The following is a 15,361-nucleotide window of genomic DNA, read 5'->3' on the forward strand; positions in this document are numbered from 1 at the left end:
AGGTATTATTTTCATGGTTTGCCTTTATTAAACTTCTTGGTTTATGCTTATCTTACGTATCTTCTTTTCCTTGATGTTTAAAATTTGCATGTGACCCTCAAGTATTTTGGTTGAATTATCTTCATGTATTGGGGGTGTTTCAAGAGGCGTTTGCAAGGTTTCAAAAGTTGAAAATTCCAAAAAAAAAAAAAAAACAATTATAATTATTTTATTTTATTTTATTAAGTTTCTATTGGTGAATTTTATTTGATTGCAATTGGTAATTATAATAAATTATCTTTTTTATTAAAAAAATAATTTAATAAAAAATTATATAAAAACCTCAATTAATTCTTAATCTGGCCTATTTCATTTTGTCTCATGGACCTAAATTTATATATAGTCTCGTCTGAACTAATAGAAAGCGGTAAAGACGAGACTCCATAACTATTAGGGTAGAATTGAAGCTTCAATTTTCATATTTTAATGTTCTAGAACGAAATTAATAGGTCGAATGCATAAAAATACCCATATACTTTACAGATCTTGTAACATCTTAAATTTTATGAGCGACTTGTTATGCTCCTGAAGTTACGAATTTTACTAAAATTGTATCCCTCTCTATATTAGCAATAATATTTTTTTTTTGTGTGTGTTTTTGGCATTTATATGGAAGATATTCACTTAATGTGTGATCAATATAATCTTTAAAATAATATTTTTCAACTATCTAATAAGTGTTTAATTGATATAATTTTAGAAGTTTGAGTATTCAACGGAATAATTTTTACAATTAAAGTATTTAATTGGTATAAATTTATAAATTGAAATACTCAATAGATCAAAATAAAAATTGAGAGTGCTATAATATTTTTTAAATAGAGCACAATAGTGAATTTATGTATTTAAATCGAAACTAATAATGATTTAATCATTGTATATTCGTGATCCATAAATTGATTAACGTCTAGTAAAATTTGAATTCTTTAAGACGAATTCAATATTAGAGGATAGAATACAATTTGTATAATAGGATTTTTGTGAAAGGTTGTAAAATATGATTTGCTTTTTATGTATTACACAAAATTAGTTTTTATATTATATTTATATGAAAATAAATTGAAAGTGAAAATAATACCTATTTATAAATGTGGTTTTTAAATTTTGTTTAATTATTTATACGTTTTTTTATTAAATATCCTCCGGACCGGAGTCTGGACTACGTAGGACACCCAAGTCCAACTACAGGCGTTGCAAATTCTGATAATGATTCCCGCCATTTCCCTCTTAGGCGGCACTACCCGCCCAATCGAAGCAGCTGTAATTTCAGGTCCCAAATCTCCCAAACCCCAAAAACCTTTCCTTAATCACACCCTAAAATCTCTCCCCAAATCCTTCAATCTCGACGAGGCAATTCGTCGCATTGAATCTTCACCAGCCAAGTATACTGATCCTGAGACATATGTTCTCCTTCTCCATGCCTGTATTTCCCATAAATCATTATATCACGGACAAAGAATCTATCAGCATCTGCAAAACCTATCAAAATACCAAAACGGACATAACCTCATTCAAAATCCCACTTTAAAGAGCAAACTCATTACCCTTTTCTCAATTTGCAGCCGTCTTGAAGACGCACGCAGTATTTTTGACAATGGATTTGATAATGAAGGCGCGCCTGAGTCAGTTTGGGTGGCATTGGCAATTGGGTATTTGAAAAATAAGCGTTTTAGGGAGGCATTGCTTGTTTATATTGACATGTTGTGGCATAATGTACAACCGGGTAACTTTTCGTTTTCTGTAGCGTTAAAAGCCTGTGTAAATTTGAACGATTTAAGGATCGGTAGAGGTGTTCATGGTCAGGTTATAAAGTCTAGTGAAGAGCCTGATCAGGTGGTGAATAATGCTGTTTTAAGTTTATACGGGCAATTTGGGTGTTTAAATGATGTTTTGAAGATGTTCGATGAAATGCCTCAAAGAAATGTTGTTTCTTGGAATTCTTTGATTTCAGGTTTTTCTAGGCAAGATAAATTGTTTGAGGCACTTGATTTGTTTAGGAAGATGATGCAAAGTGAGAGAGTGGAATTTACTTGGGTTACTATTACGACAATTTTACCAATTTGCGCAAGGTTGACTGTCCTTAATAGTGGGAAAGAGTTACATGGACAAATTATTAAATCAGCAAAACGACCGGATATCTTGGTGTTAAATTCTCTTATTGACATGTATGGGAAATGTGGATTGGTTGATTATGGAAGGAGGCTGTTTGATGGAATGAGAAGTAAGGATTTGGCATCTTGGAACTCTATGTTGACTGGATATGCAATCAATGGCCACATGAGAGCAGCAATGGAGTTCTTTGATGAAATGATTTCATCTGGCATGAAGCCAGATGAGGTTACCTTCATTTCATTATTATCAGGCTGCAGCCATGCTGGGCTTACAGAGAATGGAAAGAAATTGTTTTATAAGATGGAGAAAGATTTTAGGGTATCACCATGTTTGGAGCATTATGCTTGTTTGGTAGATTTATTGGGTAGATCTGGAAGAATTGGGGAGGCAATGGAGATAGTCAAAACCATGCCCATGAAACCAAGTGGCAGCATATGGGGATCATTGCTTAACTCATGCCACCGCCATGGTAATATCTCTTTTGCAGAGTCTATAGCAGAGCGATTGTTTGAGTTGGAGCCAAATAATCCTGGGAATTATGTGATACTCTCAAATATTTATGCAAATGCAGGGATGTGGGACTCTGTAAATAAAGTTCGAGAGACAATGCAAATAAGAGGAATTAAGAAAGAGGCTGGATGTAGTTGGATACAAGTGAAGAATAGAGTTCACACTTTTGTTGCTGGTGGGGGTTTTGAGTTTCGTAATTCTGTTGAGTATAAGAAGAGCTGGAATGAGTTGTCAGAAGCTATGAAAGAAATTGGTTATGTCCCTGATACAAGTGTTGTTCTCCATGATGTAAATGAAGAAACAAAAGCAATGTGGGTATGTGGGCATAGCGAGCGTCTTGCAACTATGTTTGCACTTGTAAATACTGCTGATGGAATGCCAATTAGGATTACAAAGAACCTTCGTGTTTGTATAGATTGTCACTCTTGGGTCAAGGTTGTGTCAAGAATAACAGGAAGGATCATTGTTCTAAGAGACACAAATCGCTTTCACCACTTCAAAGAAGGTACATGTTCTTGTAATGATTATTGGTAACATTGGTAAAGCATTTGTACAAATACATAATGTTTCAATCTTTTTTGTATTTTATTATTTCTGGTCGTCCCATTTTTATCATTTAATAAAATATCACAAGATATTTGATACTGAATTTTATAACAATATCCCATTGAATGAAGTACCAATATGAGCTTTTAGAATTAAAGGAAAGGCCATGAAGAAGAAGAGGCCTGAAAAAGAGAATCAAAGAACAAGTCAAAAATAATAACAATATTAATAGTAATAAACAAATAAAAAAAAAAAATAGATTTCTTGTCTTAGGAGATAATCATGTGAGGGCATTTATTTGGTCTATTGATTCTAAATGCAAATGGGGATGGAAAGCAAAGAAAGCATGTGAGGCCATGTGCCAATTTCAAATAGACTATCAAATATTTTGAACATGAAACTTTTCTTTTTGTTCTTATTTAGGGAGTCAGATTGACTCTAGGTTTCATAATTTATTCTTCTGTTTACTGTAAAAAATTAAGAATTTCAAAATTTTTGTTAACCCTGGGTTATTTCACTCTAGGTTTCATAATTTATTCCTCTTTACTGTAAAAAATTAAGAGTTTCAAAATTGTTGTTAACCCTGGGTTATTTCTTGGGGTACTTGGTATCATTAAACTTATTGTTTATCCTACAGCATAGCAGAAAACAACTCATTTTTTTTATGTCTTTCTCCTCTATTGCACATGAACCCTGCTTTGCTTAATTATTTTAACTTACTTTTAAGCTTTGGTTTATTCTCTTTTTGTTCTCTCGTCTTTTTTATTATCTTTTGTTCTAGTCTGTTTCTTCCTATCCTTGTATGCTAGAGCTGTTTGGTTTTTGAAAGACCATAGGAAGTGGTTTTTCCTATTGTTCAGATTGTTTCCTGTATTATAGCTTTTTACTATTGAAGAACAGAAACCGAAAATTGAAAACTAATATGACACTAAACAGGCAAACCTTATTGATCTGTATGTTTAGAACTTGATCTTTCGTTGTAAAGAACAAAAGAAAATAAATCAGGTAAAACAAAAGAGAGAAAAGAAGACATCATAGATAGAAACATTAGCCTTACGAGAAATTAGGCAGAAGGGAAGATCATAGGTAGAAACATTAGCCTTACGAGAAATTAGGCAGAATAGAAGATCATAGGTAGAAACATTAGCCTTATGAGAAATTAGGCAGAAGAGAAGTAAAATTAAAACTCAAAAACTGTGACAAGGTAACATTACAGAGCAAGAAGTTGGTAAACAGAAGCCTTTCTTCCAGCAGTTGAAGTACAAAAGAAAGGTAAAGAAAAATAGATTAGGAGAACTATAGCATAGACATTCTCTCCCTATCTAAAGCTTTAAACTATTTTGGCCTTTTTAGCTTTCTTGATCTTCGGTTCGTCACTGAAAAGCAGCCCTTTCCTTCTCAAGCAATGTTATTGCAGGCTTAAGGATTTTTACACTGTATAATGTTGCTGGATTGTGTCAATGTCCAAACCCTTCAGTTTCACCACTGACTCGACATGTCCTTTGAGTGTGTGAAGCTCCCGAAGCCTATTATAGTAGATTAAAGAGAAAGGAAAAGGTGGAAGTTAGTCAATTGATTTGTGATGGAAAAAACGGAATTTCTGTTGAAATGGAAATGATAGCATAGACAATCAATGAGTTTTAATTCAGTGGTAACAGTCGTCACCAGAAATATGAGGCTGTTGTTTGAACCCCAATTACAGCCAAATAAATACAATCAATGTATCAGTATGCAAGCAAGTGCTATAAGTTTAAAGAATGGTGACACACCTTGCAACTTCAGCTCGTCTCTTGGCCTGCTCAGCGATTTCGGACAACTCTCTGTAGCTGTTCTTTTCATTAAAGATACTGGCAGTTTCTGGTGGTTGAAGCCCATGTAAAGTTCTTTGAGCAAGAGCCCATTGAGCTTCTCTCTCCTCTTTACCGTAATCTTTCTTGGTGGTGAATGCAGTCTGTTAAATGTAAAGTAAAATTAAGTTGTAATCTCTCAATCCATAATGCAAGTTCATTAGGTAGGGAAAACTGAAGAGGGAATAATTACTTTGTTCTCTAGCAAGTTGTTCCAGGCCTTTCCACTTAAGATGTAACGAATAGCAAACTTTAGGAGGTCGAGTGGAATATAGAACACAATACTGTAAATCCAGATAACACCAGCCCATCCCCAGCCAATTCCCTTAATCCTTGCGAAACCCCAGTCGGCATATACAGCAATCAAAGTTGCAACCTGAAAAGAAGAGTTGATAGCTTCTTAAAGCATGAAGATTTGCCTCTTTATCAAATAAAGTGAATAATCAGAAATAATTTTGTTCTGATGTTAAAATAGAGATTAGAAAGCATACCAGTTGTGCAATTAAGAAAGCAGACATTAGGAGCAGACCCGGTCGTTCAACATAGGACCAGCTGCGAGATCTAGTAACGAAAATGAGAGCCTGACTTACAATACTAACTTGGAGGTACAAAGCACCCATCATTTCATCTTCACTGTTGCGTAAAGATCTTACTCCAAATTTGTCCTGCATTTTTTAAAAGCATAGTTACAAAATTTGATATCAGTAAAACTTAACTTTGAATGATCCACTACTAAAATTACAAGTTGGCAAAAAAAAAAAAAAAAATATTAGCTCTTACAGAAAAGAACTCGGTATCATGCATAGCCCAGAAGAATATGACAGTCATCAGTGCCAAGTAACCACCAAGCACAACTCCGGTGGCAAATATCTCTTTTAGTTTCCAGCTATCAGGCAAAGGTGATGGCTTCACTCTATCCTTTGAGATGGTCATAATTGTTCCTGGAAAACACCCAATTTTGCATCAGATAAATACTTGGAATTCTATGCGCTGGTCTAACCATATACAAGTAAATGAACTGAAAACTCACCGTCATTTAAGATGGCAATAATCAAAACCATGAAAGGAGAGAAATCATACTTCCAGATCAAAGCAATAAGCATAAAACCGAACTGCAAAATTGGAATTATCACCAAATCATATTCATTTATTGTGTAAAATAGCAAAACACATTATTACTCTGTACAAAGCCACCAGCTACTTACCACAATACGAATAGTAATGGAAACGGCATAGATCTGCAAAATGTAAAGCAGTGAAGTCAATAATTGCTACAACTTGAAAGAAAGAACTAAATTATATGTTTGGTGAACAAGAAAAGAAGAATGCAACGAACAGTGTAGTTCTTCATCCTTTGGAAGATAGCTCTGCTAGTAAGCACGGCGCTGATAATAACACTCAATCCAGGTTCTGTTAGAACAATATCAGATGCACTTCGTGCAGCATCTGTAGCATCAGCAACAGCAATACCGATATCTGCCTTCTTCAAAGCTGGTGCATCATTGACACCATCACCAGTCATTCCAACAATGTGTTTTCTTTCTTGCAGCTTCTTCACAATTTCATATTTGTGCTCTGCAGATAAAAAATAAATGAGTGCATAATAGAAGGCACAGATTATCCGAGCAGGTCAAGTTCTACATGAGGCTATTTTCTTATTTATAACTACCCACCTGGAAACACGCCAGCAAATCCATCTGCCTTCTCAATCAACTCTTCCACTGGAAGAGCGGCAATGCTTGCATCCTTGTCCTGACCAAGTAAAGAAGCAGATGGGTACATGTTTGTTCCCATTCCAAGTCTTCGTCCGGTTTCTTTTGCAATGGCCAGCTGATCACCTGGATATTAGATGACAGTAAAGTAAGCAACAAATTCGAGAGAGACAGAGGCTGTGGAGGAAGTGCATTAATTCCCAAGCAATTCATCAATAAATGACTTGACTTACCAGTAATCATCTTAACATTGACACCAAGGTTGAGAGCCCTGCGGATGGTTTCTGCACTATCATGCCTAGGAGGATCAAAAAGGTTCAACAAACCAACAAACTCCCATGGACCACCAGGACTTTCCTTTGTTTTCTCAGGTACTTGCTGCAAACATGGTAAAATAATAGAGGTAAGAGCTTTTCTCCATGGAAATAAAGAAAGCAAAATAGAAGAATGTGGGACTTCTGTTTAGGACATAAAACCTGTCTAGCAACAGCCAATGATCGAAGCCCACGTTCAGCAAATTTATCAATAACTGCATGAACTTTCTTCTTGATATCATCCCTACAATTGCACAAGCTCAAGATCTACACAAATATACAATCAGAACAAGAATTAAATGACATTTCTCAGGAAGTGTTAAACTGAGTTGTATGATCTTTAAGACTAGGAAGTTACCTGCTCAGGGGCACCTTTACTTGCTCGGTGCCAGTTGCCATTGTTATCAATGTAAGTCAAAGCAGTCCTTTTGTCCACTGGATTGAATGGCAAGAAGTGCACCTCTCTTATACCAGCTCTTGCCTGCATATATATGCATGAAATTTAAGCCAAGCACATAATCACAAATTCACTTTTTAGAATGCTCAAGAAATCTGACTTTACCTCTTTCGGGTCAGCAAGCATTCCAACCATGGCAGCATCAATAGCATCCTGATTCTCCACTCTAGAAGCCCTTGCAGCGAGCAAGATCACATGATCTTTTTCAACACCCTTTGCAAACACCTCAATCAATGCTTTGTCAATACTTAGCTTGTTGAGTGTCAAGGTCCCAGTTTTGTCACTGCAAAGAACATCCATACCAGCCATTTCTTCAATGGCAGTCATTCTCTTAGTAATGGCACCTTGTTGGGATAACTTGTGAGATCCAATAGCCATTGTCACAGACAAGACTGTTGGCATGGCAATTGGGATACCTCCGATCAAAAGCACTAAAAGATTGTCTATTCCATCTCTATATTTGCGGTGCTGAATTGGGTACATAACTATGATCTCGACTAACATTCCAACTGCTATGGAACAAATACAGAAGTTTCCAATAGCAGTAAGAACCTTCTGGAAATGACCAACTTGGTTGGTGCTGTCGACAAGATGCGCAGCCTTCCCAAAGAAAGTGTGAACTCCAGTGGCTATAACAACAGCTTCAATTTCTCCTTGTTTGCAAGTGGAACCGGAGAAAACTTCATCCCCAGGATTCTTTGTCACAGGAAGTGATTCTCCAGTAAGGGCAGACTGATCAATCTTCAAGGGATCACCCTCAAGAAGACGAGCATCAGCAGGGATGATATCTCCCAATTTGACGCTAATGATATCTCCTGGAACAAGAATTGCAGCTTCCTCCTCGCTCCATTTTCCATCTCTAAGCACCTAAACATGCACCACATGAATTATTGAGGAGCTTAGACGCATTATTCCAATGAAAATTCAAGTATATACCAATGGTAAACTATGTTGATTATACTACCAAATTACATTACTATTGAAAAACACAACTAAATTTTAGCTATAATTTTTTTTTTCCTTTTGATATTAATAAATGTAGCATTTTATACTTCCTCCACTGTCAACGAGACATCAAATTTTACATAATCAATCAAACAATTAAATAAGGTAAAGTTAAAACTTAAAACAAATAAATAAACAAAGTAACTACTCAGCTGGCACATGCTAATTTAGAAATTACCTTAGTTTTAGGAGCCAGACCAGCCATAAGAGCCGCAGCAGCATTTCCAGCATTGTTTTCTTCAATGAAACTGATAGTAGAGTTGATTACAAGCAAACACATAATACCGACAAAGTCTTGCCAATCTGGGGGCTTCCCATCACCATTTGCCAACGCAATCGCCATAATAGCTGCAGCTTCCATGACCCATGATAATGGATTCCACATGAACCCCAAAAACTTGAGAATTTTGCTTTCCTATATGGATTAAAAGCATAGAGTAATTAGCCTTCAAAGAATTGAGTATAGGCAGTTGATAATGAGTTGAGATTTATATTATGATAATCAATAACAACCTTTTTCTCCTCTAGTTTGTTGGGGCCAAATATCTGAAGCCTGTTGGCTCCTTCCTCTGAACTTAAACCTTCTCTGGTACATTTCAGTTGCTCAAACACTTCATCAATGGGAATTCTTTCCTGAAAAAAGTAATGTTACCAAGATATTAGAATTCTCAGTATATCTTAGTTAATTTTTGTGCATGTTATCTTTCAATGATGTTTTTTAGTCCAGAATAAAAAATCTAGCTATATTTTGTCTAAACAGCCAAATTAGAATCATCAAATTTTGATGAGTTGATGACCAATTCATCGGGACACACAACTATTAGACTTCGAGTACAAAGAAATCAATTCATTTTGTCTCTAATCATCAATACCAATGTAAACACACCTTGTTTGGTTAAATAAATAGGACAAAACAAGAAAGAAATTTATACTTTTGTTCCACTTAGGATAAAATTTTTAGAAAAAATGTACTAATTATTTTATTTCAACTTTATTTTTTTTTTAATATCTCCATCAAATTTTCTCTCTTAATTATAAATAAGTAATTGAAGGGTAATTTAGTTAATTATTCTTATTTTTTTCTAAAAATGAGATGATTTAATTATTTTCTAAATTCTTTTAAAAATTCAGAAAGTGTCAAAACTAACGGGTCAGAGGTAGTATTTATTTATATTTCATAACAAAGTGAGACCTGAAGAAATTATTAGAAGAAAATAAGCATGTTTTTTATTTAAAAATTTTAAACAATTTTTAACTTATCTCAATATAATTTTAAATTAGTCGTTAATAAAATTCTTTCTTTTATAAGGTTGAACTTATACCACCTTGGAGATACAAATAACATAAGATAAAATAAATAACCCTAGTGAGTCAAACCAGGTTGGTAAGAGACGACTCAGATTTAACTCGGACCGAGGAGTTGTCATAAAAGAGCCAATCATAAAAAGCGTTGACTCATGCCAAAACAGGGAAAAGGTACTGTCACATGAGACAGCACTTGCACTAACTTCCCATGTGAGTGGTTCGTGTATTCCACGCGCAGCAAGTTGGTATTAATAAAGTAAATTTTGGTATGTGGTGCAAATTCCAAGAGAATCAGGGAGAAAGTTGTCAACTTACGAAAAATATTTTTGTTGAATACGAGAAATAAAAAAACTAAAGAAAATAAAAAAAAAATCCCAAAAAAGCAGTAATGTCACTACCGTTGAATGTGAGAGTTTTTTTTTTTTTTTTTTTTTAAAAAAAGAAACGGTTAAAAACAAAAAGCTTATTTCTTTATGCAGAGAAAAGGCTAAAGTACCACGGACTGGTACCAAAAAATTCTCAAAGTCACCAACGGAAAAAACACAAGGTGCACTTTTTTTTATTAGGAAATACTTTTTTTTATCTAACTTCCCAAAAAAAAAATCTTCAAACTTCCGTTTCTTTCTTTATAATTTTCCTTATGAATTCAAAATAATATTAATAACATTAATATATTTGTGAATTTTTCTAAAATTAGACCTTCGTAAATCTAATAAAGCTTCCTTAAAAAAATAATAATAATAATAATAAATTATTTTTCAACTGAAAAAATATGCACTGAACGTACGATGAATGATATACATCCAGGAAATTCTTAAACAATAAAGTACTAAGGCGTCTAGTTCTCCGCTCTGTAGGATAAATATTCACTTTAATCCCTAATTTTAAAAGACAATTAGAAATTTTAATCCCTAATTAATTAAAGAATATTACAATTTAAATTAAACTTAAACTCTATAATCTAGAAAATAAATAGTTACCAAGTTATAATAAAAAATTTTCATATATAGATAGATACGCATACGTAGAAAAAGGAAAAATAAAAACAAGAGACGGACATTTAAAACTGAGGAGAAAGATAAAGCAAAGCCAACTATCCTTATCTGTCATGATCTTTCTCTCTCTTACTTTCTTTCTTTCTTTCACATGAGAAGATCCAGTTTCAGAATATTACTTAAAACAATTTGGTCTGTTTGGGTAGAGAGAAAATAGATGAAACCGAAACAGAATTGTTAAAGTTAACTAAGGTCCACAAAGAAAGCATTAGAGAATTAACTTTATAGATAGATTTCATTTTCTTTCAATTCTTAAAGGTAAAAAAGAAGTTCATGTGAATCAGCAAATATGTTAAGATTTTAATTTTTAGATCAAAATTTGGAAAGAAAATCTGCCATTTTTAACTGATCTGAACCGAACAGAGAAACAAAAAATCATAAGTTGAAGAAACTGAAACAAACCCATTAGAGATCTCATTGTACATGCACAAGAAACATGAAGAAAATCAATCAAATTGAACATATATAAATTAAAGAAAAACAAGAGAAAAAAAGTATACAAATATATAAAGATATATACCAGATCAACAGTTTCATTCTTGATCTCTTCAAGAGTGATAGACTTAGCCATCTCTCTCCTCTTCTATACCCAAAAGTAGTAAACAACAGTAGCAGACAGAGTCTTGTATGCTAGTATATCAAAAGAAAGTTAAAGAAGAGAGAGAGAGATAAAGGAGGAAGAAGAAGAATCTAAGCAATAGCCATTAAATGAGATTTTGTCATCCCAAGAAATGGCTAGAGGAAAGAGAGAGAGATAATGATGATGATGGTGAGGGTTCTTGCAGAGGCTGAATGCCTCTCCTTTTATATAACACCAGATAGAGAGAGAAGGCACTACAGCGTCAGATCAGACGATATGAACCCGCCGTTTAACGTCTCTCCTTAGGTGGGTCCTTATTAATTTTTTGTTCTTTTTAAATGTTTGATACACATAAAAGTATCGATATTTTTTTTAAAACAATATAATAATAAAAGAAAATAATCATTTTTAATTTTTAAATGAAAATTAATTATAAATTAATGTATACGTATTATAATTGAGGATTGAATCAATAATAGTGTTATGTTAAAGATTCAAAATCTTACTTGGCTCTTTTCTTTATCAAAAAAAAAAAATTAAAATATTAAGTACTATTAGACAAAATTAGAAAAATTTGCAAATTTTGGAAAATTCGCAGTTTTAGTAATTGACATTTCATAAAATATTTTTTCAGACATTAAATACTGGCGACTTAAACACTAGGCTAGCTAAAAAACACTATATATATATATATATATTAAATATATCAAAACTGAAAAATCCTTGTTTAACATGGTTGAAAGATGTTTACTTTAAGGCTCCGTTTGTTTTTACAAAATAATATACAAGGAAATATTTTTTATAATTTTTCGTTATTTGAGGCATTTAAAAAAATAAATTAACGAAAAATATTTTTTTAGTGGTCCAAAAAAACTAAGTCATTTTATGGAAAATGATTTTACGTTTTCAAGAGAAAAAAAATTTTTTTTCAACATTATAAATTTATTATATATTTTTTGATTTGTTAATCAAAATAGCCACTGCCAGTCATCATGACCACCGCAAAAAAATTTCTGGAAAATAATTTTCCTTTAAAATAATTTTCACAAAAAATAATATTTTTAAATTTAAATAACTTATTTTTCACTATTTGATTATAATATTAAAAATAATTAAAAAAAGCCCATAAGTTATCATTTTTAAAAGATTTTTACCTAAATACTAAGTTGTGAGAGCTAAGCTTATGCACAAAAAACTAATAAGTATTTTTGAGTTTTTTTTGTTTTAATTCATAATTTGGCATTATTTTAATTCATAAGTTATCATTATTTATCCTCTTACCTGTGATGGTGATATCGCCGTAGGTGATGAATTAATGATGATGATGTTGTTCCTTGGGAGTACCAAACTTTAAAACCTTTCTGCCCTTCCTTAGGGCATATCTACTTTAATTGCTTCCCATAAATGTCAAGATTTTGACGGTCCATTAATCCCATCTACGTTGCAATACTAAATCCTGCTAAATACTCCGTACGTGCTATTTTATTTTCATGATTAGATAAAATATAAAATTTATTTAATAAAAATTATTTTATTTTTTTTATTTTTAAGTTATTAAAATATTAATAAAAAATTTTTATTTAACGAAGAACTATAAAACTATAATAAGAAAAATAATTATTTATATATAAAAATTTAAAATTTTATAAATATTTTAAGACATAAAAAAACAACTAAATGAAATAAGACGAAAAAAATAATTATTATTTATTTATTTGTATGTAAAGATTTTTATTTTGTTTGTTTTTCCAAAGTCTTCAACATCATGGTAATGATTTTGGCCTCGTGATCAAATGAATAAATGCAATTTTGTATTTTGTGTAAAATATAATTTAGTAGTATCTTTTAATTTTTAGTTTGATCTGATCAATAATTTAACTTATGATATTATATGTATTAAATATTTTAATTTAATAAAATTTTTTATTAAATATTTTAATTTATAAAATTAAATTGATTAAATACTTACTATATAATTAAAAAAATATGAAAATTATTATTCTAAAAATTATTTTAACTACAAGTCAAAAGGATCGGTGTATGGATGATTTCATACACAGGATGCATACCTTTGGTGTAGGAACCCAGTGTCAGTTTGTGTTTGAGAATATTTGGTTACAAGACCCAGATTGTAAACTTTCTATAGAACGTAGTTGTTCTGCGTCTTCATCCCTCTCTATCCTTGATAAGATTTCTGAATGCCTTTGAAGTTCGGGGAGGTGGGTTCTGAAGATCAAAAGGAAAGAAGTATTGGTTTTTGCGTAATCTAGTATATCTTATCGATCCCTCTAAGTTCTTATTGCCAAGAAGATGATTGGCTATGGAAGGGTGATAAGAGTGGGTGTTACATTGTCCACAGTGGTTATAAAATGCTTACAACGGGTTTCTTGGCTCTTACATCTAAATGTTCTGAAACAATTTTTGTATACGCTATAGAGATTGGAAGTTCAGACAAAAATAAAGAATTCACATTGGAGGCTTGCAATTGATGGTGTCCCTGTGTGTTATCGCTTGATGTCTTAAATGTAAGATTGATGCTTTTAAGCATTCTAATTCTTATCATGGAGTATAGATTGGGTTTTGTTCAATTAGGCTAGTTCTTGGTTGAATGCATGCAAGGTTATGCCAGGAACAACAAGTCCTTTGATCAATCTTATTTAGCACTATTGTGTTAGAAGGTAAGAAGCTTTTAGAAGAACTAATGTATAGTTCTGTGTTTTTTTAAAAAAAGAAAAAATTATCGGTATCCGAACCGACTAAATCTAGCTTGGAGCTTAGTCACAGTTAAGATTTTTCACCCCTTCCTCCAGGTGTGTTTAGTAGCGATTAGACCCGAAAGCTATTCTCATATCTCCGGCCTGCATTGCCAATTGAGTTACAACTCGCAGGTGTAGTTCTGTGTTTTTTATTAAGAAGCCAGTGAATAACATTGATCACTTGTTAGCAACTCGAGCCTATTCCATGTCTGGCTGCTTTAATGGGTAGATCTTATCCCTTCTTATTTTTCTATTTATGTATTATATGCTAATTTGAATTAATGAAATCATTTACATTAAAAAAAAAAAAAAAAAAAAAAAAAGACCTCGACCCGTAGTTTAATCGAATCCTTGTTCAATTTATAATGAATAGAGCCCGAGTAATTTGAAGATAATAAGGGTTAATATATATTTGACCCTTTGACTTGACTTGAAATGTGGCTATTTGACTCAATTTAAACTAATAAAATCATAAATTTCTTGATAAATTTCAAAATATTTTTTTCTTATAAAAATAAAATTAACTTAATACTAGTATTTATTTTTATTATCATTCAATGAGTTCATTTTAGGTTTTTATTATTTATTTTCTATTATTGCGTATATAAAAGATAATTATAAAAACTAATTTAATTATCCAATTAACAAGTAAAAAAAATTGGGCTTTAATTCATAAATTCATATAGATAAATATTTATATGTATCAAGCAATTTCAAAAATATATAAATATTTAGCTTGAAAATAAAATGAATATTTTTCTTTAATTTTTTTAAAGTATATTATCATTAATGATATTACTTATATAATAATATGCTTAAAAATATTTCACATTTATTCTATATGTTTTTTTTTTACCAAATAGGATTTGTTTTATTCATTAATTTTGTTTGAATGTCTTTATATTATTAGATTTTTGTTAATTCTCCAAATAAAGAAAGTCATTATATATGTCTCAATTAATATTAAAATTCCTATGAAAAGAATAAAAATTTCATTTACATATGTATTGAATATATATATATATATATATATATATATATATATATGTATATATAAGGAGAGCATTTTGCATTATATTTTCTAAAAGTTGTAAGAAGATTTTGTGTTCTATATTTTCTAAAA

At 31.7% G+C, this 15,361-nt stretch overlaps 2 protein-coding genes across 2 annotated transcripts; one reads left to right on the top strand and one right to left on the bottom strand.

Moving 5' to 3' along the window:
- Positions 1-1,176: 1,176 nt before the first annotated feature.
- Positions 1,177-3,252, top strand: LOC105636462 (Tetratricopeptide repeat (TPR)-like superfamily protein). Its single transcript, XM_012219739.4, has one exon. It carries the CDS (start codon positions 1,246-1,248, stop codon positions 3,193-3,195), a length of 1,950 nt encoding a protein of 649 aa, XP_012075129.1. The 5' UTR covers positions 1,177-1,245; the 3' UTR covers positions 3,196-3,252.
- Positions 3,253-4,356: 1,104 nt separating this feature from the next.
- HA1 (H[+]-ATPase 1) lies at positions 4,357-11,706 on the bottom strand. Its single transcript, XM_020680253.2, has 16 exons — positions 11,423-11,706; positions 9,056-9,175; positions 8,721-8,957; positions 7,643-8,404; positions 7,439-7,561; positions 7,243-7,347; positions 7,000-7,144; positions 6,728-6,892; positions 6,391-6,629; positions 6,260-6,292; positions 6,085-6,166; positions 5,835-5,995; positions 5,546-5,719; positions 5,248-5,430; positions 4,977-5,158; positions 4,357-4,733 (listed from the first exon to the last, which is right to left on the bottom strand). The coding sequence occupies exons 1-16, from the start codon at positions 11,471-11,473 to the stop codon at positions 4,637-4,639; spliced, it is 2,859 nt and encodes a 952-aa protein (XP_020535912.2). The 5' UTR covers positions 11,474-11,706; the 3' UTR covers positions 4,357-4,636.
- Between the last annotated feature and the right edge of the window lie 3,655 nt (positions 11,707-15,361).

The sequence above is a fragment of the Jatropha curcas genome, chromosome 8 (genome assembly GCF_041381405.1).
Source record: "Jatropha curcas cultivar XTBG-Jc1 chromosome 8, XTBG_Jcur_1.0, whole genome shotgun sequence".
NCBI lineage: Eukaryota > Viridiplantae > Streptophyta > Magnoliopsida > Malpighiales > Euphorbiaceae > Jatropha > Jatropha curcas.